The 25,399-nt window shown below is 38.3% G+C and overlaps 1 protein-coding gene across 1 annotated transcript in view; it reads left to right on the forward strand.

Moving 5' to 3' along the window:
• LOC122792903 (CUB and sushi domain-containing protein 1-like) overlaps positions 1–25,399 on the forward strand; it is a 4,548,980-nt gene that overhangs the window by 2,624,731 nt on the left and 1,898,850 nt on the right. Inside the window, exon 38 of the mRNA XM_044060461.1 lies at positions 15,582–15,770. Within this exon, the coding sequence (XP_043916396.1) occupies positions 15,582–15,770 (189 nt within the window). The remainder of the gene's footprint in view (positions 1–15,581; positions 15,771–25,399) is intronic.

Raw genomic sequence — 25,399 nt, forward strand, 5'->3', positions numbered from 1 at the left:
TACCAGGGGCTAGTAATATTGCAATAGGGAATGGATGGCAAACTGATAACACATTCATAGTTACTAGGTATTTTTGCCAAAAAGGACTGCAGCATCCACCCCCACCCCCTTTACAATACATTGCAGTATCAACAATGCATCTACCTACTGTGGAAATAGAACCCAGAGTCTTCTGCATCAAAAGCAGGTACTCTACCCGTTGTGCTATTAACAATGCAAGCAGAGTCAGCATAAGCAGCACTAAACTGTTTTTCCCCTGCATCTCTCAACTCCTTGTAAAATCTACTCGACACTCAGCTGTATCTCTGAACTTTGCAGTACAAGAAATCTGGAAAATACCAACATTTATTGGGGGGGGGCAAAAGCCCAAAAACCAAGGACACATTTTAAATATTACTTGTATAATGTTGGAAAGTTGCTAGAATAAAATGAAACTTAAATGGCTACCATTTAGTGAATTCAGTTCTCACCATAGCTCTTAGCAAAAAACACCTGAACAAAGCCAGTAATGGGGGAATACAGCCCCCAAACATATTCAATGAATTCAGTTCTCACCATAGCTCTCAACCTTGGAACAAAAAACCCAAATGAAGCCAATAATGGGATAATACAGTCACAAAAATAGGAACACATTTCAAATATCCATGTTATAAAGTTAGAAAATTGCTAGAATAAAAGGTTTTGTGTTACTATATACTTTCTGAATAATATGAAGTCTGAAATTCAAATGCCTGTTATTTTTATTTATTTAACAATTGTTAACCAGGAAAGTCTGACTTGGAACAAAAGCCAGTTTTCAGCAAAGGTCCAAGGAGAAACACTCCAGACACATATCTTTGTAAGATGGGAGGACATGCAGACTCCACACAGAAGGCAGCCACAAATCAAACTAGAGAACCTGTAACTGTCAGGAAACAATGCTACCAGTGCACTACTGACTGTGTAAGTAACAATAATACAGAAACCATAGATTTTATGAGGAACAGGACAGAACAAATATGAGGCAAAAAGCTGCAAGTTTTAAAAAATGGTGGTAGGTAGGGAATTCAGGCCCTTACCACCTATAACCAAGGTACAGGGTTCAAGCCTGATGTTTTCTCTGCCCACATGTGTTCTCTCTAGCCACCAGAATATAGCAACTTGGGCATTACACACACACACACACACACACACACACACACACACACACAGTTTTCTCTGTCTGGAAGATGCTGATATCTATATAATTACTGAAATGTTGCTTAAAGATCTAAAATGTATAGCACAGATTTCAAAGTATACCTTTTTATTGTTGCAGAAAAAGGAAGCTATGCAGTAGTTTCTCAGTGTACGTAAGACATCAGCTAAAACCAGAAACCAGGAACATAACTGATGCCTAGCAATTATTCAAACAGTCAAAAATATTAGAGCTATTGAATGTATTAGAGAAAACTACCATGCAGTATATATGTCCTCTACAAAACATAAGGACTTCCTGGCTAAACTACAGGAAGAAGATAATCAATGAGTAGGCAATGCATATCGAGGATTTTAACTGCCTAGATATCGACTAAGTACATTTATCAACATCAACGTTACAGCCTCCTTAACTGAAAATAAGAGACTCACTCTGGAGTCAGTCATTAGGGTGGCCACAGTGGTGCAGCGGTTAGCATTGTCGCCTCACAGCAAGAGGTTTTCTGGTTTGATCCTTGGCTGGGGTGCCTTCTGTGTGGAGTCTGCATGTCCTCCCTGTGGTTGTGTGGGTTTCCTCAAGGTGCTCCAGTTTCCTCCCAAAGACATGCTGTAGGTGGATTGGACACTCCAAACTGATCCTAGGTGTGTGTGAGAGAGAGAGAGAGTGTGTGTGGGTGCCTTCTGTGGAAGGTCGGGTGCTGGGCTGAAAACTTGACACTGTAAAACTCCACTACCAATCATGAGTGGACAGGTGATCTGCTGTGGCATCCCCTAACTGGGAAAGCTGAAAGAAGACTGGAGTCAGTTGTTCACCAGTGATATCAGTGCATTTGCATTTGTTTATTTATATACAGCACTCGATTTATGCTATTTAAGGTTATGAGGGAACCAGAGCCTATTCCACCAAACAGCATGAGTAAGGCTAATCCTAAATGGGAGTACTAATCTACCACTGGACACACACACAGACATACACACCCTCTTACCTGAAAGAGTGTTCTCAGTCCTGTTTCAGAGTGTCAAGCTACATTCTCAGTCCCATTTCAGTCTGTTCCAGTCTCAAGCTATAGTCCTGCACAAGCTAACGGCTGGTGTCCCAGTGAGAAGGCAAGACTCAACTGTCCTTCCGGCTGGTTTCCCTGCTGGAGCCGCGAGAGCAGGCTCCAGTCGGCAGACGATGCAGTCTGGAGTTCTTCTGTTCCATGCAGTCATCACCGCACAGACATCTTGGCATCTGCAGGGCAGAGATGCCTTTCTCCCTATCTAGACTGCTGCCAGCAGCAGTCTGGAGTTCAGAGAGTTCCAGGAAATCCAAGCACCCATGCATGGAGCACTGGGACTCGTGATTTGTTTTTGTTTCTTTTTTTCTTTTTTTCTACAGGTGGGGGGGTGCAATCCTGCAGTCCTATATCACGAGCCACCCCTAAACACATATCACTCACAATAAAGAAAGTTCACATCAAACTTTATGCACTATATAGAGCCAAACCTTATGTTACTCAAAATGCCAGACTAGCCACAGCCAGATCCCACCTCCTATCTACTCTCTTCTACTGTTCTCAACTTTTCACTAACCTAGCTCTCAACCATTAAGATATTCACAGACTGTCCAGATTTTTGGCTCATATTTTGGTCTGTATCTCATAAAATTGCATTTTTCTGGCAAATAAATGGTGAATTATTGAGGACTAAAATCAGGAAAAAAATGGCATACATTTGATTTTTAGACTTAATATCCTTCAGAAAATCAATCCTAATGCAAAACCTTTTATTCTATCAGTTTTCTAAGTTTGTAAGCTCAGTATTTAAAAAATGTCCTTAGTTTTGGACTTTGTCCAGATTTCTTGCTCTAAGAGGTTGAGATGTATATCCACTAGTGCAGCTAACTCAGTAATTACCTATGAACAGGAAATTAGGTTTGATCTTTCTCTACACATGACATGACAGATTTTTGAAACATAAACAGTACTGACTCTCTTCCATATGCATTCATTATATTGTACCTTTGCCATTTATCTTAATTGACAAAACTGTTGAAATACATCACTGGTTGTTTTGTCTTTACTGACAGTGTTCAGTTTTTTTTTTTTATTTATTTTAGTAAAGGGCTACTTTTTTTCTTTGCTTTCTCATTTCTTATCCCATCTTCTCATTCAGAAGACATGATTTTCATTTGAATGCTTTTGTTTTTAGAATTAATAGATTTGTTTTCATTACGGCTATGTTCTACCCTCAAAGAGATAGCATCAGGAATCTGTATGTGCACATATTTGTCACAGTACTGGCTAAGCAATTATTTTCTGTTGACAACAGTGGATGGGACTTTGCTATCTTATTTTAATTAGGTGGCTTCTATTAACTTGGGTCAGACATGAGGGTGCAGCGGATAGCGTTGTCACCGAACAGCAAGAATTGTTCTGGTTCGATTCTCAGCTGGAGCATCTTCTGTGTTGAGTCTGCATGTCCTCCCTGTTGTCGAATGAGTTTTAAAAGACATGCGGTAGGTGTGTGTGTGTGCACCTTCTGTGAAGGTTGGGGTTGGGTGCCAGGCTGGCAACTTGATACCATAAAAACTCCACTGTCAATCAATCTAATGGGAGAAGCTGAAAGACTATTCTTCTTTTGACTAGATTTCTATAAAGCTCTGTTTCACTGTTCTATAACCATCATGTATTATTCTTCTGTACAGCTTCCAGTTTCTCTTTGCATAAAAAATGCAGAGCAAAAACAAAACTGATAGTTGAAGTCTTTTGTTGGTTGTGTATATTGGAGCACTTACAGCTGTTCCTGCAATGCTTCCTCCACCCCCCCCCCCCCCCCACACACACACAGAAGACTTGTTCTTGAGCTGCTGTCTTCAGCAGCCCAGTTTATTTTTTGGAAGACTTTGGTGATATGTTTCCTTTCTGCTCTTGTATATGACACTTTAATTGGGTTACATTCTGTTCTGCAGTGTTTGCATCAATCAAATTGATAATAGTTCCTCACACAGCAGAGTTGAACAAGTCTAATTCAGCCACTGTGAGCCCTTGATATCTTCTAGTCTGGAGAGAAGGATACCAGCTGTGTTGGCTTGCATGCTTTTTTCTTCTCTGAAGAAGTCTAGAAGGGGAAAATAACACAGAGAAGGCGTGCTCAGGATTTACAGTATAGGGGCAGATAACAAATGTCGAATGCAGCCAAAGACTGATAGGGATGACAGTGACAATGGAGGGGCAACATCAGAGATAGATGTAGACTGACAGAGGATGGACAGATGACGATGATGACTGCTTGACAAGAAACTTGACTGTGAGTGATGTATAAGGAAGGGAAGCACAGAGAGAGGTGTGGAAGACCTGCAAAGCCAGTTTAGAGGAGACCATACTGAGAAGATATTTATTTCTGTGGCTGACATTAAGGGAGGGCTGTCTCTTTGCTCATTCAATGGTTTGGGTTAGCTGACTGTGACTCACTCAGCCACATGATGAGGCGCTTCAAGGTTCCAGCGTGAACATCAAGCCAGAGATCCATCTTGGTCCCCATCAGACAGTAAAACTCATGCAGGGTGACTTAGAAGGGCCCACTATACCATAATTTGATGAGGAATCCACACAACTCACCAGAAAATCAGCAGTGAAAGCCACCAGCATGTTATGCAGGTCACTTGCCACAAGGTGACCTTCATCAGCTTGTGGGAAGGAAAGCCTGATAGCTGCTAGGGACCCACCATTAGGACAAGTGAGTGGCAGATGCAGAACTGGTCACTACTACAGTTACTGAAGGAAAAAAAACTACAATGACAGTGCAAAAATAAGCAGTGTGTGTGTGTGTGTGTGTGTGTGTGTGTGTGTGTGTGTGTGTGTGTGTGTGTGTGTGTGTGTGTGGATACACACACACACAGATATATATATATATATATATATATATATATATATATATATATATATATAAAACCTCAGTTGTTCAATGATGCGGTATATATACAGTTTTGCATTAGTATTAACAACACACATCACTTATACCGCTGCCTGAAGAGCTGGGCCTCACTCTTCTGGCAGGTGATCATATTTTCTTCACTCTCCAGAGGAAATATAATGGTATAAGACATCAGTAGGAAACCCAGCATACCCCTGACAGCAAATGGCAGTTAGTGGAATAGAAGTTAGGCCTATTGTACAGTGCACTTCAGAAAGACTGATTGCATTAATCAGTAGCTCTCTCTTTCTGCACAATTTCTCCTTCCCATTGGCAGAAAAGGTCTTGGCGGCGCATCGTCAGGTCACTATACTTATACTGGCACTGCCTGTTGCATGACTCATTACCCTGGCAACCTCATGTCAATCCACTTTGTAAAAGGAACACTCAACTTCCCAACAGTTGTTCCCAATGGTGTCTGTGCAATGGGTGTAAAAAGACCATGCACTCCCTCTTATACCAGGCAGACTACCTGCCAGGGTCTGATACTGCAGAGGACATGTCTGCTTTTCAGGGGATCAAGTACAGGAGGTAGTTCAGTAAGTCAGGCACATGGGCACATGCTATGGACACTATAATGCACATCATTGAACAGCAAAGTAGCACGCTGCCAGTCAATAACAGAATGATGCAATTAGTCAATATTGTGATAAAGTGTGACATTAGGATGATCAGGCAAAACAGGCATGCATGCCCTAAATAACTTAAAAAACTGTGGACTGGTATAACAGGAAGCTGGGTAGCTTGATGATGGCTTTGCTCATTAACATGATGCAAAGTGTAACTAATACAGCTAGGGTCATCAGGCTGGCAGACCATGCATGACCTCTCAATCCATGCATGAGAAGGACTGCATCCTATAGTGCAGAATGGGGGTGTTCTTCTTTCAGTTATTGGTTTGATTAAAAGATAGTCATACTAAATCATCTTATTGGCATAATAGCTGTGCTACAACCCTTATTGTAATGACATAAAAAAAACAAGGTAATTTTTTTGTAGGAGGCTGCATTGCGGCAAGAAATAACAGGGAATCAAAATAAAATGGTTACTAGAGGATACTACCATATACAGAAACTGTCAGCAGACAGGATAACTGGTAAACAACCTCAGGATTGCATTCACCACTCAAAAGTGTGACAACTGCAAGAGACAGTGCCATACAGCAGTGGAGTGGGTGCAGCCATGACAGGGGACAGGCTGTAATTACTTCAACCTGACAGGGCACAGGCAACTGTCAGGACAGATGCCAGTCCTGTAGGGGTATTGTTTACCCTGATAGGGCACAGGGGACAGCAAGACAGTTTGCTGTGCTGTGGTGGGAGATTTATGATAACTTCCTGTATCCTTGTAGGGGACTAGCAGGACATGTTGCACTTCTGTGTGAGGGTCACAAAAGGACATTGGTGATTGAACTGGTATGACAGATTATAGTCCTTGTGGGGGGAGAAGCACAACCAGACAGAGCACAGTGAGTTGGTAGGACAGGTTGCACTCTTGTGAGGGAAGGAAAGTTTCATCCTGACGGCTCAGGGAACAAAGGTAGGCTTTGTTACAGTTCTGCAATGTAGGTGTCCATATACTTTGTCAAGTGTACATGGTCAGCATGATGTGCTATAGGGAATGGTGGGCCTCTAGTATACCAGGCACATACTTTGCTGTCAGGACAGGTGTGAAAGTCAGGAACCAAGGCTCAGACAATGTCACAGTGTCTAAAAATGTTCTTGTAGAGCTGTGGCCATCACATGTGCTGAGCATTTATTTGGCTGGCATACACTGTTATGCATATGCACATTAATATAGATGTGTAGCCCAGAGGTGTATATATCCTAGCATAAGACTGAATTAATACAAACAGCTGGAGAAATTCACTATACAAGTGGCATAGGTGCTATCACAGACACTGTGCTTAAATTGCAGGGGTATCATTAAAAAAGATAAAGCAGACAAGACCTTATATGACCAGGACTGGCAAGAACTGGTGCAGAACATATGTGCAATGGACTGCTTTAATAGGACAATGTAACAAATGCAAAACAAGATTGCTGGTGTCGTCCTGCATGCCAAGACCAAGACAATTTGACTACTGGCTGAGCCACTAACATAGAGGTTTATCACAGGGATGGCATAATTCCCGGTGTCCCTCAGTTGGGAAAGTGAGCCAGTGTCATATTTGGATGTGGGAACTGGGGCTGGGGACAACTGTGCAGGTGTAAAATGAAATGAAAGAAAATGCACCGAGCTAGCACACTTAGAATGTTTATTGATAGACAAAACAGAAAACAGAAAATGGTGAGCACTTTCACAACATAAAGTTGCTTCATCAGACAACAGTAAATGGCTTACACTCTATTTAAATAGTCAAATATCCATTACTCAATTAACTAATTAGGGTTAGCAAGCTGTACAGAATCAAATTCAAGAGAAGCTTACCACAGTGAATCCTACAATAAAGATGCACTATGCATATAATGTTACACACAAAGTTACTAAGCATATATAACCTCACTATATACAGTGTAAAAAACCATGTACATACATATATAAGATAAAACAACGACAGTAAGACATAAAAAACTACTAAAAACATCTAAAATATCTTCTAAAAGATCTAGAAATCAGTGCATGAGTGGTCGAGCCTTCAAAAAGGGAACCAAAGTAGTGGCAGCATTCAATCCAGGAAACTTCTCAGCGTTAAGTTTCAGTATCCACTTTTGCTCTGTGCAGGTGACTGTTGGGGGGCATGGAGCTGCATGTCTGTATAATTTATTCAGACAAACACATCAACATATGTCTTCCAGGAACAACAGGGCTACAGCAGGGACAAGCTGCACCACAAGGTACATATGTACATAGGTGCCCATAGGCTATGTATAAGATGGTATGTAGCAGTCTGTGTGCCTTGTAATAGTAGAAGTTTCAAAACATGTACCAGCTGTTATCTGTTTGCATTCACTGTTTCAACTGGTAGAGAATCCTGCACACCAGTTTGACACATGCCTGAAGAAAGTTTTAGTGTGAGTAATGCAAACAGTGAAAGGCATACAAACATCACCCTTAATTGTAGAAACTGAGGGGTCCATGATAAATCTCCAGCATCACCTGTGTTTATTAAAGGTTGTGCCATCCATGTCAGCCCCACCCATGATACACTGTCAGAATCTACACCGACTGCATGAGAGGGGCCACACTGACTCCAAGGTGTTGCACATATGAAATAAAGGAGAAGTGTTTAGATGATGTCACCACCATGAGTCCAGAATGTAGTCTAAACTTGGTGTTACACTTCAATCAGTGGATGTGCAAGTCAGTGATTCAGGCATTGAGAGCCCATAATTACACTATCTAATGGATACTGAGTGTGCTGCATAGCTTGACTAAAGACCTACAATTACTGTAGAGATTCCAGGACATTCTGTGACATATGTAGAGTGACACAGTGTGTAGGGACTTGGAGCAGGCATGCCTGGTAAAGGCAGCAGTGGCCCAGGTGTAAAACATTGGTGCAACCATGTGGATGCAAGGAACTAGCTACCGCAGTCATGCTAGGGCAGGGGTCTGCAACCCCCGGCTCTGGAGCCGCATGCTGCTCTTCCACCCCTCTGCACTGGCTCCCTGTAGCTTTGAAAAATAATGGCCACTCTGCCACATCTCACACAAACACACACACACACACACACACACACACACACACACACACACACACACACACACACACACTGAGAGTGATTGAGTGATAGATTTTAAATATTGCTCTTATGAACTTAGAAACTTGTTAGAATAATATGGCTTCTGTTACCATGCACCCTTATAGCTATCCAGCAATCCCCTGACAGAAGCAGCATCTCCTGAAAGGTTTCCATACCTCTCATACCTCTCAAACTCTTACCACATGAATTCTGGACAGAGCCTAAATAAAGAGAAACAAATGAACAAAAATAGGGACATGCCCCCCACACACACACACACACAATTACCTCTCAACTGTACAGATTCTCACACTGATTTCTGCCTCATATTTTTGGTCTGTTTCTCATAAAATTGTGGTTTTCTGGCAAATCTTTGGCAAATCATTGAGGGCTGAAGTCAGAAAATATAGAAAGGCATTTGGGTTTCATACTTCATACACTTCAGGAAATGCATGCTAATGCAAAACCTGTTATTCTAGCAACTTTCTAAGTTTGTAAGAACGATATTTAAAAACTGTCCCTAATTTTGGGCCTTTGTCCCCCCATTATTTACGTCTTTGTCTGAATTTCTTGCTCTAAGAAGGTGAGAGATATTTACACACATGCACATGTGCACACACACACACGCACACACACGCACGCACACACACACACACGCACGCACACACACACACACCCACACACACACACACACACACACACACACACACACACACACACACACACACACACACACACACATGCACATACACACTGAGAGCTATCAAGTGATTCCAATAAAAATGCCAACAAAGGAACAAAAACAGGGATAGATTTTAAATATTGCTCTTATAAACTTAGCTCTTACATATATATATATATATATATATATATATATATATATATATATATAAAAAAAACTTTAAACACTGTCATCTTCATTTTAGGGGTCATATAGGTTTTGTGGCTGTGGCTGAATTTAATTTGGTGGGAGAGGGGCCAGACCTCTGCGCTAGGGGATGGATTCACAGTGCAGAATCACACATCACACTTACTTAGATAGCACATGCCATTCTTGAGATGGCTGCACTGTCCACATAGGTTCCCAGGTAAGTACTAGGCAAGCTGCCCTTATGGGCCATTTTCAGCATAACTATTTTCCCTTTTTGTGCTTGAAATAACTTATCCCATTTAGTTATAGATTAGCCTTACCCATTCCATAGTCGATAATTATGTAGTACCCCAATGAGAATAACTGTTATCATACCATAGATAATTTGAGGGGATTCACACATGATTTAAAGCATTTAGTAGCTGCTTCTGTCCATTGGTAGGACAGATGACAATCCTGGGATACATTTTCTATGCTGTGCTGAAAATGGACAGGGCTGAACTTTGTTTTATTTGAATTGGAAATTAGTTGTATGGCAGTGATATACTCCGAGAAATATACCTGTCCCTTCAAATTCTTCTGTTGATGTTGCAGAAAAGGTTTAGGTCCCTAAGCTCAATATTTCTGATGTTATTTAATGTGGTGATATGCAGTAAAACCATCACTAATGGGCTGGAGAAAGCCTTGTATGACAGACACAGGTCACCTCTTAGCAGTCTGTAGGATACAAAGAATAGTGACAGGGCTTTGAGTCATTCGGTGTAGGACATGTTGTTTAGGCCTTTTATTCTTTTAGTAAGGTATCTCTGTGGACGTTCCAATTGTTGCATGTGTCTCAAAAGGTACATTCAAAAGTGGGCAGGCATTATATTCAATGATTGGGCTAATGAGGGCTGAGTAACGGGGGACAATGACATCCCTAGATCTAGACACAATCCCTTTGTTTATAAGCTATGCAATATAGTAGGTCTTTCTTACAGCAATAGACACATGCTGGTCAAAAGTTAGATCATTCTCCACATAAGTTGCCAAAACCCGAACAACTGGGTCATCTCTTAGGCGTGTGTTGTCAATGTGGCAGTTCAGTGGTATAGATGTCTTCCCAAAGGGTACAATAATACATTTTTTGGCATTTAGTTTTAGACCATGATATTGGCACCAGTTATTTATTTGACACAAACCTTTCTGAAGGATGGCAAAGTCATTTAGTGATTCAGTCCCTACTCCATGCTTGCAGTCATCTACAAAGTTAGTCAGCCATAGCCCTTTGGTATTGGCTTTTTTTTTTTAGAAATATAGATGCCAAACAGTGAAGGTCCCAGCACAGAACCATGGGGAATTGTATAGGTGACTCATCTCTTTGTGGAGGTAACTTCCACTACTTTGATTTTCTGCATCCTATCTGTGAGACAGTTGTCAATTCATCAGGTAACATAGTGGTTTATTCCTAGTTTATTTAGCTTTTCTACAATGGCTGAGTGAAGAATTAGGTCAAAACCTTTGGTCAGGATGACATATGTGGTGTTTACCATTTTGCCTTCATCTCTTGCTTTGTTGACCTTTTCAAAAAAAATCCACTGGTTTGATTAATAATGATCTGCCCTAGATGAATCCAGAGTGAGAAAAGTCTAGTGTTGGAGGTTCCTTATTTCCTGATGGATTACTTCCATGCCAAGTCTTTCCATGGCTTTGCATGTGAGGCTCCTCCGACTTATGGGTCTTTAACTGCCTGGGCCTATGGAAGGTCCTGTGTTATGCAAGGGAATGACTATAGCTGTTCTGAATTCATTTGGTATAAACCCTGTATGTCACATAATGATAATTCAATAAACGTGTTAAAGAAAAAAACAAAAACGCTGTATGGAGGCAGACATTGAACAGCAATGCTAGGGTTGTGGCTAAATCTTGCTTTATACTATCTGAGCTGCATCCAGGGATGTTGTCAGGACTTGTAGATGCAGTATTTTTAGCTTTTCATAGCATTTTAAGGACTTTATCTTGTGTGATAGCAGGAGGTGAGATAATTTCAAGTGTATCTTGAAGAACAGATAGAGGGGAGAGAGGGGTAAACTTAACACTAAATTTAGTGGCCAGTAGGTTTGCTATACCTTCAGCATCAGTGTGGGTGACATCGTTCACAATCAGTTCAGTGCACTGCTACATTGTGCTTTTGAGATTAAGTACATAACTAAAAAGTGTCTTATGACTGTCTTTCGCTTGGGTAGCTATTTTAGCCACAAACTTGGCTTTGGTGGATTTTATTAAGCTCCTGAGTTGTTTATTTCAGTGACAAGGGCTCTAACATTATGGGAATTACTCTTCTTACTGTTGTCAGTGTCTATGTCATTATCAGTCTGCCTCCTCCCAAGGATGTGGCCGATGGTTTTCTGCCTTCATTGTATCCACATCTCTCAAAGCAAGCCACTTAGGTTTCCACAGGTCAGTACTGGCCTCTCAAGGCCAGCATCTTCAAGAAACATATGCACCCTTTGCCTGGCTGATGAAACAATGGCTGCCCTTTTCCACTTCCGCCACCAGTTCCTTTAGTTATAAGGTTATTAATTCAATCCACACCTGATGGGTCGTAATCAAGCTTCATCCTTTGTCATCACAGTGTGAGCTAGATTTGTAAGTATAATCTTATAATAAACACAAGGGTTACCCATAGACTGAATTTTAATCTGGAATAACAGGCTGAAGCTCTCTAGTCTAGACTAAGGAAGAGATTTGAATAAGCCTCTTATGTTTATTTTGTACTCAATGAGATCTCGCCTAAACTGTCAAATCATTGCATGTGCTTAGTCACTGATTCAGTTTCTTACAAATTAAAATATATGGGATTACACCTATAGACATTGGAAGGGCTATGTCTCAAACTGTTTGAGCGTACTGGTCAGAAACCTGATAGAACATCTTCATTTTAGTAACTGACATTCATTGTTTTGGAACATTAATTGTATCAGTGCTACTTTGAGTCCGGTGTACCATTAAGTAGTAGGTTTCGAAAATGCCTTTATCTGTAGAAATGACATTGACATTTACCTTTTGTTTATTAATTTTTTTAAAGCTGATAACACAGGGTGAGAAGGCATCTGAATCCTGAGGACTAATAATGTAGCAATGCATTTGAAACATCCACCAGGAATAATATGCCCTCTGTGCAATATTTTAACTGAAATTCCCTCTTTTGAAATATTAATTCAATTTGTTGCACTTTGTGTGCAGTGGGCTATTAGGTAATGGGTATAGAAGTGATTTTCAGACTTATTTTACTATACATTTACTTACTGACCTATTTTAAAGATGGTTACTAGAGGTAATAAAGCATTGGAGCCCCCAGTAATAAGGCATCCTCTGTAAAATATCACTGGTTTACTCAAAAGTGAATTTATTGTTTATTTTGTAATGTCAGAGTACAAATGATGGCATCCATTGGGTTTGGGAGGATTAGCGCTGCTAAGTGTTGAGATCACTGCTATGGGAACTGTTCACTGACAGACTTCAGCACCATCCACCATCTCTCCATCCATTTTGAAGGAAGACCTGAAACAATACTCCTGGCCACCATCAGCCTGTACTGCTCACATAGCTGTACTCTTGTGGTGTCTGCCTACTTGCAGTTTTTCAGATCTACCTCTAGACCTTGACTTCAACCCTAAGAAACTTTGCCCCTGAGTTTGTCATTGGTTAAAGAACATTGTCAGAATTTAATTCTGGGATCATTGTGCCAACAATACAACTTGCCAAGTCTGTTGTATTATATAGCTGAATGACTACAACCTTTTCACTCTCTGCTTATGGTGAGGGTATCATCCAACTTTACCTATTTTTAACTGACAAATTATCCTAATTTCATTCGGTTCACAATGAGAAACTGCTTGGCAAGACTTAAGATGGTGTGTATTTTCTTAAATTTTATAATGAAGCTCTTTAAGTAATTAACAAGGAATGATGTAATACTTTTAAATCATTACTGTATTTTCCCGAACAAATTACAGGCATTCATGTTTTCATTTTCTTGCAGTGATTGACTAATTGGCCTGGGGTCATGCCTGAAAAGGGTTTCTGGATGTAAAAATGAAAAAAAAAATAAAAGAAAAGAAAATATATAACTGGTGGCGTCATTGCATAAATCTTAATATCTTTGTATTGTTTTATACATATCTTAACCCCTTTTAGGATTCTTTAATTATTATATGCAATTATTTGATGTTGAACATCATTAAACCTTTAATGACGTCATAGTCTTGCACTCGTGAAGTGTCCAGTCCTGATGCAGCTGCTTTGTACAAGTCATAAATACAAGCTGTATCATGTACATTTATGACACAGTCTTACGATGTGATATTCTCTTAGCCTTATATACATATATATATATATATATATATATATATATATATATATATGTGTGTGTATATACAGAATTTGATCTTTAGCTATTATCTTGTATGTCTACTAGAATACTGTCACACATACATTAACTGATCTTTACCTTTTACCTGCGTATCTAAAAGGAGTTTACATAATAAATGGCTGAAGATTTCCTCCCTGGGTCTTCACTAAAAATTGCTAAAAGAACAGCTGGAAATATCAAGAGAAAAATATAACAAAACAGAATGAATGAATGAATGAATGAATGAATGAATGAATGAATGAATGAATGAGTTTACAAATCTGCTTCCTGTGTTATACAGTTATCACTTGAAGTTATTTGTTCACCAAATTTTACATCTTACTAGATACTGGGACTTAACAGAGCCAATCAGGTACATGTTTTAGATTTCATCATAAATATGGCTTTTGAGCCATGCTAGCTAACCAAGAGTAAACTGTTTGCAATTCTTTCTTCGTTATCCTTTTTGTATCATTTTGCACTACAAGCATTGCCTTATATAACATGATTACATAAAATGCTGACTGGTTCCACTGCCGTCTGAGGCATACTGCCACTTTCGAGTTGAATTAGTTAAACAAAAGGAAACCACTCTCAGATTATTTGAATTTGCATTGGTCATCAAATAAAAACTGTTTCCCTGGAATGAGCTATTATGGTCAACATGGGGGTTCCGCCATTAGACAGAAATTGTCATTTTCAAAGGCAAATAAATGTAAACTGTCAAAATCTAAATGTGCCAGTGCAGCTCATCTACCTTTTAGTAAGTTTGTTTAATTAGTGTTGGTCATCAATGTTTTTATTTGCAGGTATTTTATCTTAACCTCTGCATTACCACCAGTGCATGTAACTACACTATATGTCTGGCTATAGTGATGAGGCACTAACCTTATGCTCCAAACCAGATATAACAGGTGACAGAGTCAGTAAAGGTCCACATTGTTGACAAAAATTGTTGCTTATATATTATAACTAGAAATACAGTTTAAATTAAGCCTAAAGTGGACACTTAACACTATAGTCTTTAAAGTATGCAGAGAACAACTATTTTAAATATTATAAAGTAAAAAGAAACTAAAAAACAGGTATTTTAGCATTCTTTTCTCACTGAAAAGATTGCAGATGAATTGTAAGACCAAATTTTCACATAACAGTCTTATAGTATGTGAGATGAAACGAGTCAGCACTTTAAAGGATTCATTCTAATGAGAATGAAGACAGCATTACCTTACTCCCATCTGCATATTCTTCTTCTTGAACTGCTGATACTAATTTAAGTAATTGTGGAAGAAAGCTTGTAGTGTACAATAGTTAAAAGATAGACCTCAATAATTTGTATTTGTTTTTGGTTGTTATTGCTTAGAGTGCAGTTGAGTATGCCAGATTTGAAACTACATTTTTATATTATTTAAATGGGGGAATGAAGTCCTTTAGTATATTTAGATGGATCATTTCAAATGCATGTTAATATGCGGTCTGTTTTTCTTTTACATTATAGCTGTCTACTGTAGCTTGAACAGACTTCCAAAGAATGGTGGCATTTTAAACAAGACTGGAGTTTCTGTTGGAAGTGCAGTCCACTATTACTGCAACCCAGGATACAAAATGGTTGGACGCAGTAATGCAACCTGCAGGCTCCATCCAAATGGATTATACCAGTGGGATTCACGGGTGCCATTTTGTCAAGGTAAGAATGATAATGATGATGACGATGATGATGATGATTTCTATCCCCTTATATTAACTTCTCATTGTGAGTGTTTAATGAATTTGAGGATTATCTCAGCTTTTCAACTATAATGGGACAGTGTGTCATAAATAACAACTGTAATTGAATCTTCGGCCTCGTAAAATGTGATTATAATCTGCTGTGCTTACCAGCATTGTATAGAACAATAGTTAATGTAACCAGTAATGTTATTTACCTTCTCAAGAAGATAGTATGTCTTTGGCAGTGTGCACGTGTGTACAAAATATTTTGGGCAGATAAAGGGATTTCCAAGAATGTTTAGATATTTACCCTAGATGAGCAAAATATTTCAGTTGAATATTTGAGCCATGACTCAGAATATTCATACAATAATACTTTCAATTAATCCAAGGAGCATAATACTGCAGGCAGACAGGGAAATGGATTAAAAAGACATAGCAGCATGTTGTTGTGTCTTCGCCAGCATATACTTCACAAAATGGAAAAGTAGCAATAAACAGCATGCAGCATTTGTTTACCCATATGACTTTATTTAGCAATGTTCATTAGTACCATTACTGCTTCCAGTAGTTTTTGGATTGACTGCAGTATGTTTTATTGAAGCATGTCTTCTGAAACTCAAAATGACATCAGATTATGTTTCATTAACTTCAGTGTTTGCAGCATTTTGAGTTGATATTCTGAATGATGCCAAGCTAATTCTCATTTGTTGATAGTGAGTTTAAGGTAAATAAGCTCTATATGAAGGTGTATTGCTCAAGGTTTCCCCACTCTGATGGCTTTTGCATGTGCAAGTACAGTACATTGGTTCAGTGACTGGAGTGGGATTTATGCAAATGAATCAAAAAATAATTTTGATTTTTCTGTAAAAATACTAAACTCTTTGAGGTTTCAGACACTAAACTGGTCATTGTCAGTTAGCAGGGAAGGTTTATTGCCTTTCTTTCGTACATCCAAAGTAGAAGATCATTAATGTTGTCAATACAATGCAGTAATCTCGTCATGCCTATTAAATGTGGCATTGCAATACCTGAAACACAATACAACTATAAAGTAAACACATTTTTTTCTAGTCTACAAACTATTACCCTACCAAACCAATTCAGTCCCAGTGTATCTGAATAGTGGAAGGGTTAAAGAAAGTTTTTTTACTAAGGCAAACTAGTCCAACAGCAGCTAGCAAGAATTGTATCACTGTTTGTAGGTGAATACTGGCAAGGGAAGAATATGAACCTATGCAAGACGGCTCAAAAGAAAACTGGAAGCAATAGATTAAGACATTCTGTTTGTTTCTTGCTTAGTAACATAAGAATAATACTAGGCAAGAGAAAACAGGGGCCATAATATGTCTAGCTATATATACCTCTAAGAAGGCAAACTTAAAAGTTATCGCCACCTTTATCAAGCACTTAATGCTACTATCTGCCAAACTGAGCAGGGTATTGTATGATAAAACTGGTGTAAATTTGTGTCTACCCATCCAGTCATCTAGACTAATCTTAATGCTATCCAGAGTAGTACTTGTTTTGAGTAGTAGTATCACACTGTGTTGGGAATCTAACCCTCCAACAAGTCTTGCTTATGTTTTGGTGTAGATTTAGGTCTCTATTGTGAGTATCTGTAGAAGCACTGGTTTTGTGAAGAAATGGGAGGTCAAATAAGATTGGTTCTTTCATGTCTCAAAAATCTAGACACAGTGCGCTAATGAGTATAAGGAAAGTTGGGCTAATGTTTTGGGACAGTTGAAGGATTTAAACCTTTCATCTTCTTTGCTAGAAATCTTTGGGGCCTTTCTACTTGAGCAATGTACCTGGATTTGTACATGCCAAAAGGGGAATTATACTCAATGATGGGTTTGATAAGGGAATTATACAGGGATAGGATGACTTCTTTGTTTCTTGAAGATATTCCCTTGATAAATTAATTCAGCCAAATAGTAGGATTTCCTGACTATGGTGGAAACATGATGCTCAAATGAGAAAATATTGTCCACATAAGTACCCAGGTCTGTTATGACCCCCTCAATCTAAACAGGAGTACCATTTATAACATAAGTGGTAGGAGCAGCTTTTTAGCTAAGCTCAACTATGCTTTGCATTTAAGTCTATACCATTTTCAGTACACCAGGTTTGTGCATATTTCAACTCTTGCTGGAGTTGCTTAGTGTCACTGTATCAGTGGTTGAAAGATAGCAGTAACCGGCTTGCAGTCATTAGCAAATTTGGCCAGCTACACTTCTGGGATATTTGTTTAGATTTGTGCCTAGCACAGATTCCAATGACATTTGTCTCATTACAATTTTACATTCTGAGAGTGTACCAGCAACTTTCAAATCCTGGAGACTATTGGGTAGCCAATTTACAATTCAACAAACAATATAGGGGTTTACCTTAAGTCTGTGTAACTTTTCAATAATTCCAGCATGGGGAATAATATCAGAAGCCTTTGCCAGGTCAAGATAAGCACTGTACAGAGAGTGATCACTTTGTATGGCTTCTGTAGCCCTTTCATTAGAGCATACTAGGCTCAAGAGGCAGGACCTGACCTTCACTAAAACCAGACTAATGGGATGTAGTTCACTTAAGTGTCCTTTTTTGCATAAATGAGTTCTGCTATGGAACCTTCTGTGGGTTTGCATATAAGGTTGGTAAGGCTGATGGGCCTATAATTACCTGGATTGAGTCACAGGGGCTTCTTTTCAGACATAAGGCACAAACTCTATAGATAGGCTGAGGTTGAAAAGCATAAATAAATTTGAGCAAAACAGCTGAGAAGCATGAAGTTGTACAGTTTGCTATGTTTCTGCATGCTCTAGGGGTAGGAGTCTTGAAGCTTTTTACCTTTCAAGCAGAGGAAAGAAGTCAGAACAGCAGCAGTAAAGGAGAAATTAAAAAACTGTATGCTGTGAAAAAATCTTCCATTAATTTATAATTTATTTTTTATAAGAAGCAATGACTCAATGGAAACTAAAGATGCTTATGTTACTAGGCTCAGCATTTGACGACAAATCATTCCTTGGCAAATGGAATAGTCTGTGGTACAGGAAATGATCATTCAGGGAGCAGACTTTTGGATGAAGACAGTCATACCTTATGAAAATTCATGAATGTGTGGAGAGTAACTGACATTACATGCATGCATTTAAGGAAATTAAATGAAGAAATGAAGTGTGATGATAACTTGTGAATCAAATAAGCAAGATGCCTGAAGTGAAAATTTACAGTATCAGTCATTGCAATAAACAGAGAGCTGTGAGGTGCCCAAAAGGGAGGATGAAGAAATCCACAGTATATTCTAATTTGCAGAAGTTGTGGTGGAAGGAGTCATTTTGCAAAAATAATTAAAGGAAAAAATGACATTGTTTCAAAGAATGTGAACATTATTGAGGAATAACAGGAAAGCAAAATGGTTGTTGTTACTAATAAAATGGAAATAATATTTTATATGAGGTACAATAAAGAAGCAGAGCATCAAGATAATCTTTCAAAATGGCAAAAATAATCTCAAATTTAATCAAGAAAGTATTTATGCTAGTTGTAGAATTTTCTTAATAAATAATTTTGAAGTGGCTGCCCAACAGTTTACTCCTGTTCCATTAGCAACATGAGAGCTGGACAAACTGGTTGGTGAAGTATGGGACTGAGCAGTAAACACCAGCTCACTCATTCTGGGCTGAGGGAGGCAGCTGAGTTCACTCCATTAATGGAACCAGCAGAAGTTAAATTGTGTTGCCTGCAATAAAGGGCATGACATGCAAACTTTGCATAGCACAGCGCTCAGCAACTTAGCTGGGAGATTGTCCATGAGCAGTAACATGCATGTACCTTCTGAGAACAGCAATTATGGGGCATGCAAGTTACCAAGGAATTTGAGATGGGAAGGTGTACATAACTGGCAGACTGACCTGCTCCCTAATACCCAACACCCCCTCTGCCATGGAGCAAATGGGCCAGAGGGTCCTTGCCCTGATGCAAGGACAATCTGTTAATTTGATCACAAAAACCAAGCCATGGGATAAATCTTGTGAATCAATACAAAAAATGATTTTAAAGCACTGGGAATGAAAGTCACCAAATTTAAAACAATGCACAAATCAATAACTTATTCTTGACAACAAATAGAACCATTACACCAGAAGTAAGTAACTTGTGAATATAAACATGGGCAGTATAATATTATCTTTCAAATAGTGTCACTGGATCTGGAAGCTAATCTAATATATTATGTTATTTGAATTATCAAGGTGTCCATGGTAAAACACAGAGTGTGCAAGGATTGATTAAATTTGTACATGAGCAGTCAACAGTTGCAAAGTCATCTCAGGTAGCATAGAGAAGTATATTAGTGTTTTTTTTTTTTTTGCATGACTAACTGATCTAGTAACAGGATTGAGTTGCTTTCCATTAGAGTAACTTAATGGAATACATTTTGATGCTATACCAGTGATGCATGCTTCAGGTAAGTACAAATATCTCTCAGAGAAGAACTGAGCAAGAACAGAAGCTAAAGAGAAACTCAGGTGTTATTAAGAAGCAAAGTCCAACAGAACAGGTGAATAGTATAGTCACTGTTGACCAAGCCTGAAATTGTGAACATTAATTTGTCTTAAAGAACATATAGATCCTTGAAATTTCCATTTGGTATCACATCTGCAACAGAGGTGTGCATTGGAGCCATACAAGTAATTTAAGTCTTAGTAGGTGTTATGCGCATAATTGATGATCTGTGTTAGTATAGGGCCCGACATAAGAAGAATAAAAAAAAGAGACAGATACATTTCCTAAAGACACTGTGACTGCAGACATTTAAGTTAAATAAGAGCAAATGTAAAACAAGAGTGTCTTGGCTGAAATATATGAGCCATATTACAAAATTAGAAGGACTGAAACCATGCTCACTGAAAGAACAGTAGTGCAAACACCAGATTCAGAACACAAACATGTATTAATACGATGGATAAGTTGGTATGTTGCAAAGTTCATACCTAACCTGTCTAAGACAACTAAACCTCTTAGTTACTGTAGTAAGATGTAGCCTGAGGTTTGAGATACGAACAAGAAAGATTCTTGGAATGCTTACTAACTAGCGGCAAAAACATATGTGGTGATGCATTATGATTTAAATAGTTGATATACAAAAAGATGCCAGTTAGAATGATCCAGGGATGGTCATCTTACAGGAAAACAAACCAATTGTTTGTGAGTCAGGAGTATTTACAGAATCCCATAAAGAAGTTTCACTATACAACATAAAGTCAAAACCATTCAGGCTATGAACAGATGAAACAAACTGGTTAATGCTTTAACTGGATGACAATAGAAAATAAAACTTGTCTTTTTTGCAGGGGACAAGTCTCCCTGCAGCCCCCACTCCCTTACAAACATCGTGGTTACACATCCATGTATAAAAATGAAAACTCCCAAACCTGAAATGATTGCTGCTAATTAAATCCACAAAAGCTATAGATCTGTGTATAGAACAGTGGGTTATGAAGTCCAGATCAGTGAAGTATACTCAATGAGTTGAAACCTTGTTCTGTTTGCACTTGACCGATGTTAAGAAAGGTCTAGCAGGAAAGGCTCAGATATTTACGCAGAATTATTAGCTATTACAGATGAATTTTAGATGTTGATGCTATATTTGTGGAAAGAAATGCAATTACAAACAGATCATAAACCTGTGCAAAGCATATTCAAAACTCTTGTGTAGAAGGTATAGTTGAGATTATATAGGATGTTAAATCTGCATATATATGAAAGAGAAAAGAAAAACAGGCACAGCAAAAAAATGCATGTAGCAGTTATGATGAATAAAACATATTTACCAGAAGTGAATGAAGTATTAGAGTATGATCTGCAGATCATTTCTGTAATTCTTAATTTCCAGTGATAGAAGACATTTCATAAATGCACTGAACCTGATATGAAAATGCAGTTACTGAGAAGAGACAATGAGAAAGTGCAAGAGCAAAACTCAGGCATCAGGAAAGAAGCTGCTCTACATTTCCTTCAGGAGTAAATATGTGGTGTCTAAGGTTTATTATTCAAAGCTGAGAAGATTAACCAGATGAGGGGGGGGCACCTTAAGAGAACCATATCATGGTGTAATAAAAAGTCAAGAGTGTGACATATTATTTTGTGGAAAGATCAATACTTCACAGCTCCAGGGTCTGAGTTTCAAACTGTAATTACAGTCACTTTATACGCAGAATGTACATATTTTTCCTGTGTTTGCATTGGTTTTCTTTGGGTACTCCAGTTTCCTCCCACCATTAAAAACATGCTTCTTGTTTGGCTTTTCTCTAAATTGTCTACGTATTTTTATGTTTTAGTTATCCTTGCCCTTGTGGCCAGGGACATGGCTGACAAGGGACATGTACCTGCCTACTTGCCTGGTTAGTAAATCATAAAATAAACTAGAAAAATACACCACGTATTTGCCAAGAATGATAGCATAAACTGGTGCAAACCTGAGATGTATAAAATATGGAACATAGCAATAAAGGTTGTCTTACACAGTTTTTTTCCATTCTAAATAAGCAGTTATTTAATCCCTAAAGATTATTATTTCAAGCACCCTGAAGTGTTAAAATGAACACATATTGCAAGTAACAGTGCAACAAGTGCATTGAAGTCTGTCTTTTTTAAGTCAAAGCAAACAATGTTCTCGGGCATATGAAAAGATACCTGACTAAAGTGAGAGACAGAAAATATAAGAAATGGAAGAGAGGTTGAACTGCAACTTTGCAAACTGAAATAAGCTGTACAAGCAAATTAAGCATAGTGTGAGACAAGATCAAGAAAAATTTGAAGCAAATTTATATAAAGATATTGAACATAATAGGAAAACTTTTTATAGATACATAAGATGTGGAAGGAGTAAAGATGCAAATTGATAAACTCTGTGCAGAGTCTAACAGATTATAGATATATTTACAAAATCTTATGCAAAGCAGTTTGGCTGCCCAAAGGGGATCATAAGTTATCCTAGTGACATCCAGGTAACCCCAGACACTGGAATCAAATTAGATTATATTGAAAAAGAACTGCACAAACTGGATCCAAACAAAGGACAGGGAGGAGACAGAATTAGTAATAATGACCTGAGAACACTTCAGCAAGAACTTACAGTACAATTATATTTATTATTCACTAGGTCATATAAATATGGGGATATTCTTCAAGATTGGAGACATGCATTTATTAAACCTGTCTTTAAGGGAAAGGGGAGTAGGACAAACCCAGAGTCTACTTTCGTGTTGTGGAAAAATAATGGAGAAGGTAATATTGGATAAGCTATTGTCAGAACTGCTTAGGATAGGACTTGAAACCATATATCAGCATGCATATGTTGAAAATAGATCTATTACCACCTGTAACATGATGTTCTATAACAATATAATAACAGTTATGAATGAAAAATTGTGATATGATGTAATTTATATAGATTTAACTTTAGCATTTGACAGGGTCATGCATAAAACATTGATCAACAAAATAGAAAAACTAGGTATTGATGTACTCTTGATAAGATAGATAGCTGAATGGCTCACAAATCGGACATGACAATTATCATACAACAACTGGACAGATACAATTTTTGGTTACAGTCAGGGTGTCCCACAAGGCTCTGTCCTAGGCCCTTATTTGTTTAGATTCTATCTTTCAGACCTATTTTTTTCATCTGAGTTGTTCTACAGTCTATATGCAGACTACTTGAATTTGGGTAAACTGATTACATTTTTTATTTATTTTATTTATTTTACATTTGTTAACTGGGTTAGTCTGGCTGAGCTTTTGGCTCATTTTCAGCAGAGACCTGGGGAGAAAAGCTCCTCAGGACTAGAAAATTATTTATTAAATTTTAGTAACATAGTAGTACATGTGTTACAGATAAGGCATGTCTGCAAAATAACTTGACTAAATTGACTGTTTGGGCACAGGAGAGTAATATGCTGATAAATACATCAAAAACTAAACATATAATAAATTGATAGGTGAGTATTTAATATAGCAAATGGTGATTGAAACAATAAACTCGGTACTTATGTATTATTGCAACCACATTTTCATGCTGCGATAATTGACGGAAAATTGAAGAACGGATGTTTGGTCTTACCTTGTAAGGTCTGTCTGATATGTGTTTGACAAGAAAGTTCAAACATTTTTAAGGTGTGATGTAAGGCTGTGTTGTAAACAGAGGGGTTGGTAAAGCAGTCACCATTTTAAACATTTTTAAGGTGTGATGTAAGGCTGGGTTGTAAACAGAGGGCTTGGTAAAGCAGTCACCATTTTAAACATTTTTAAGGTGTGATGTAAGGCTGGGTTGTAAACAGAGGGCTTGGTAAAGCAGTCACCATTTTAAACATTTTAAGGTGTGATGTAAGGCTGGGTTGTAAACAGAGGGCTTGGTAAAGCAGTCACCATTTTAAACATTTTTAAGGTGTGATGTAAGGCTTGGTTGTAAACAGAGGGCTTGGTAAAGCAGTCACCATTTTAAAAATTTTTAAGGTGTGATGTAAGGCTGGGTTGTAAACAGAGGGCTTGGTAAAGCAGTCACCATTTTAAACATTTTTAAGGTGTGATGTAAGGCTGGGTTGTAAACAGAGGGCTTGGTAAAGCAGTCACCATTTTAAACATTTTTAAGGTGTGATGTAAGGCTGGGTTGTAAACAGAGGGCTTGGTAAAGCAGTCACCATTTTCTTCCACCGCTTCTTCACCGACTCTGCTGTGGCTTGACTGGAGAAACTAACTGCAGTCTCTGTGCCCTTTTACGTGCATCAGAAGAACGTCTGATGGGAAGCAAAGACAACCAAGGGAGACTTTTTTAAGTAGAAAACAGCAGTACTGCAAAATCTTGTGCATCTGCTAACTTCCTTTCACCCCCCCCCCCAGTGCTAGTCTCACTTTATGGATCAATTATATTAGAGAGGTTAATCAGATGTTTAAATGATTTTGCAGTACTGCCGCTGCTTTCTACTCGAAAATCCCCTTGATTGTCTTTGCTTCCTATCAGACGTCTAATCCTCCAATGGATTAGCTAGCCAAAAATTGCAAGCAACGTTTGAAAACCCATAGTCATTTTACAAAAAAAAAAAAAAAAATCCACCAAGATAGTGTTTAACAGTCTACTACCCTTCCAGATCACTTTGTAAAGAGTCAGACAGGGTATACTGCTTTGGCTTTTTTTTTCTTAATGCTTTCTGTTGTCTGGGCAAAGGCTGAGAAAAAGGAACGCGGAACATGTTTTAAGTGTGGAATGGGGGAACTTGCTTAACTGACATCTTGAGACACTGGCAGTAAATGGGGAAACTTATTATTTCAAACCTTAATTTTTTTCATCCGAAGTGAGAAACTTTCCTAAAAACAAGAACACATTAAAGAAAACATGAGTCTGAGGTTTTCTCATACTTAATCGGTCCCAGTTGACACAAGGGAAAGCAACCACCATTCGCTTGAAAATGTGGTTGCGATAATACGTAAGTACCATAAACTCATTTAAGGACCTTGGTATATGGTGTTGCATGTCTTGTGTATTAAATGAGACACTGAGGCTGGGTATTCATTTAAGTCATTTATTATACATAAACACATTAGGAGTTGTAA

This window comes from Protopterus annectens, chromosome 2.part0 (genome assembly GCF_019279795.1).
Source record: "Protopterus annectens isolate FY-2018-M chromosome 2.part0, PAN1.0, whole genome shotgun sequence".
NCBI classification, from domain to species: Eukaryota; Metazoa; Chordata; order Ceratodontiformes; family Protopteridae; genus Protopterus; species Protopterus annectens.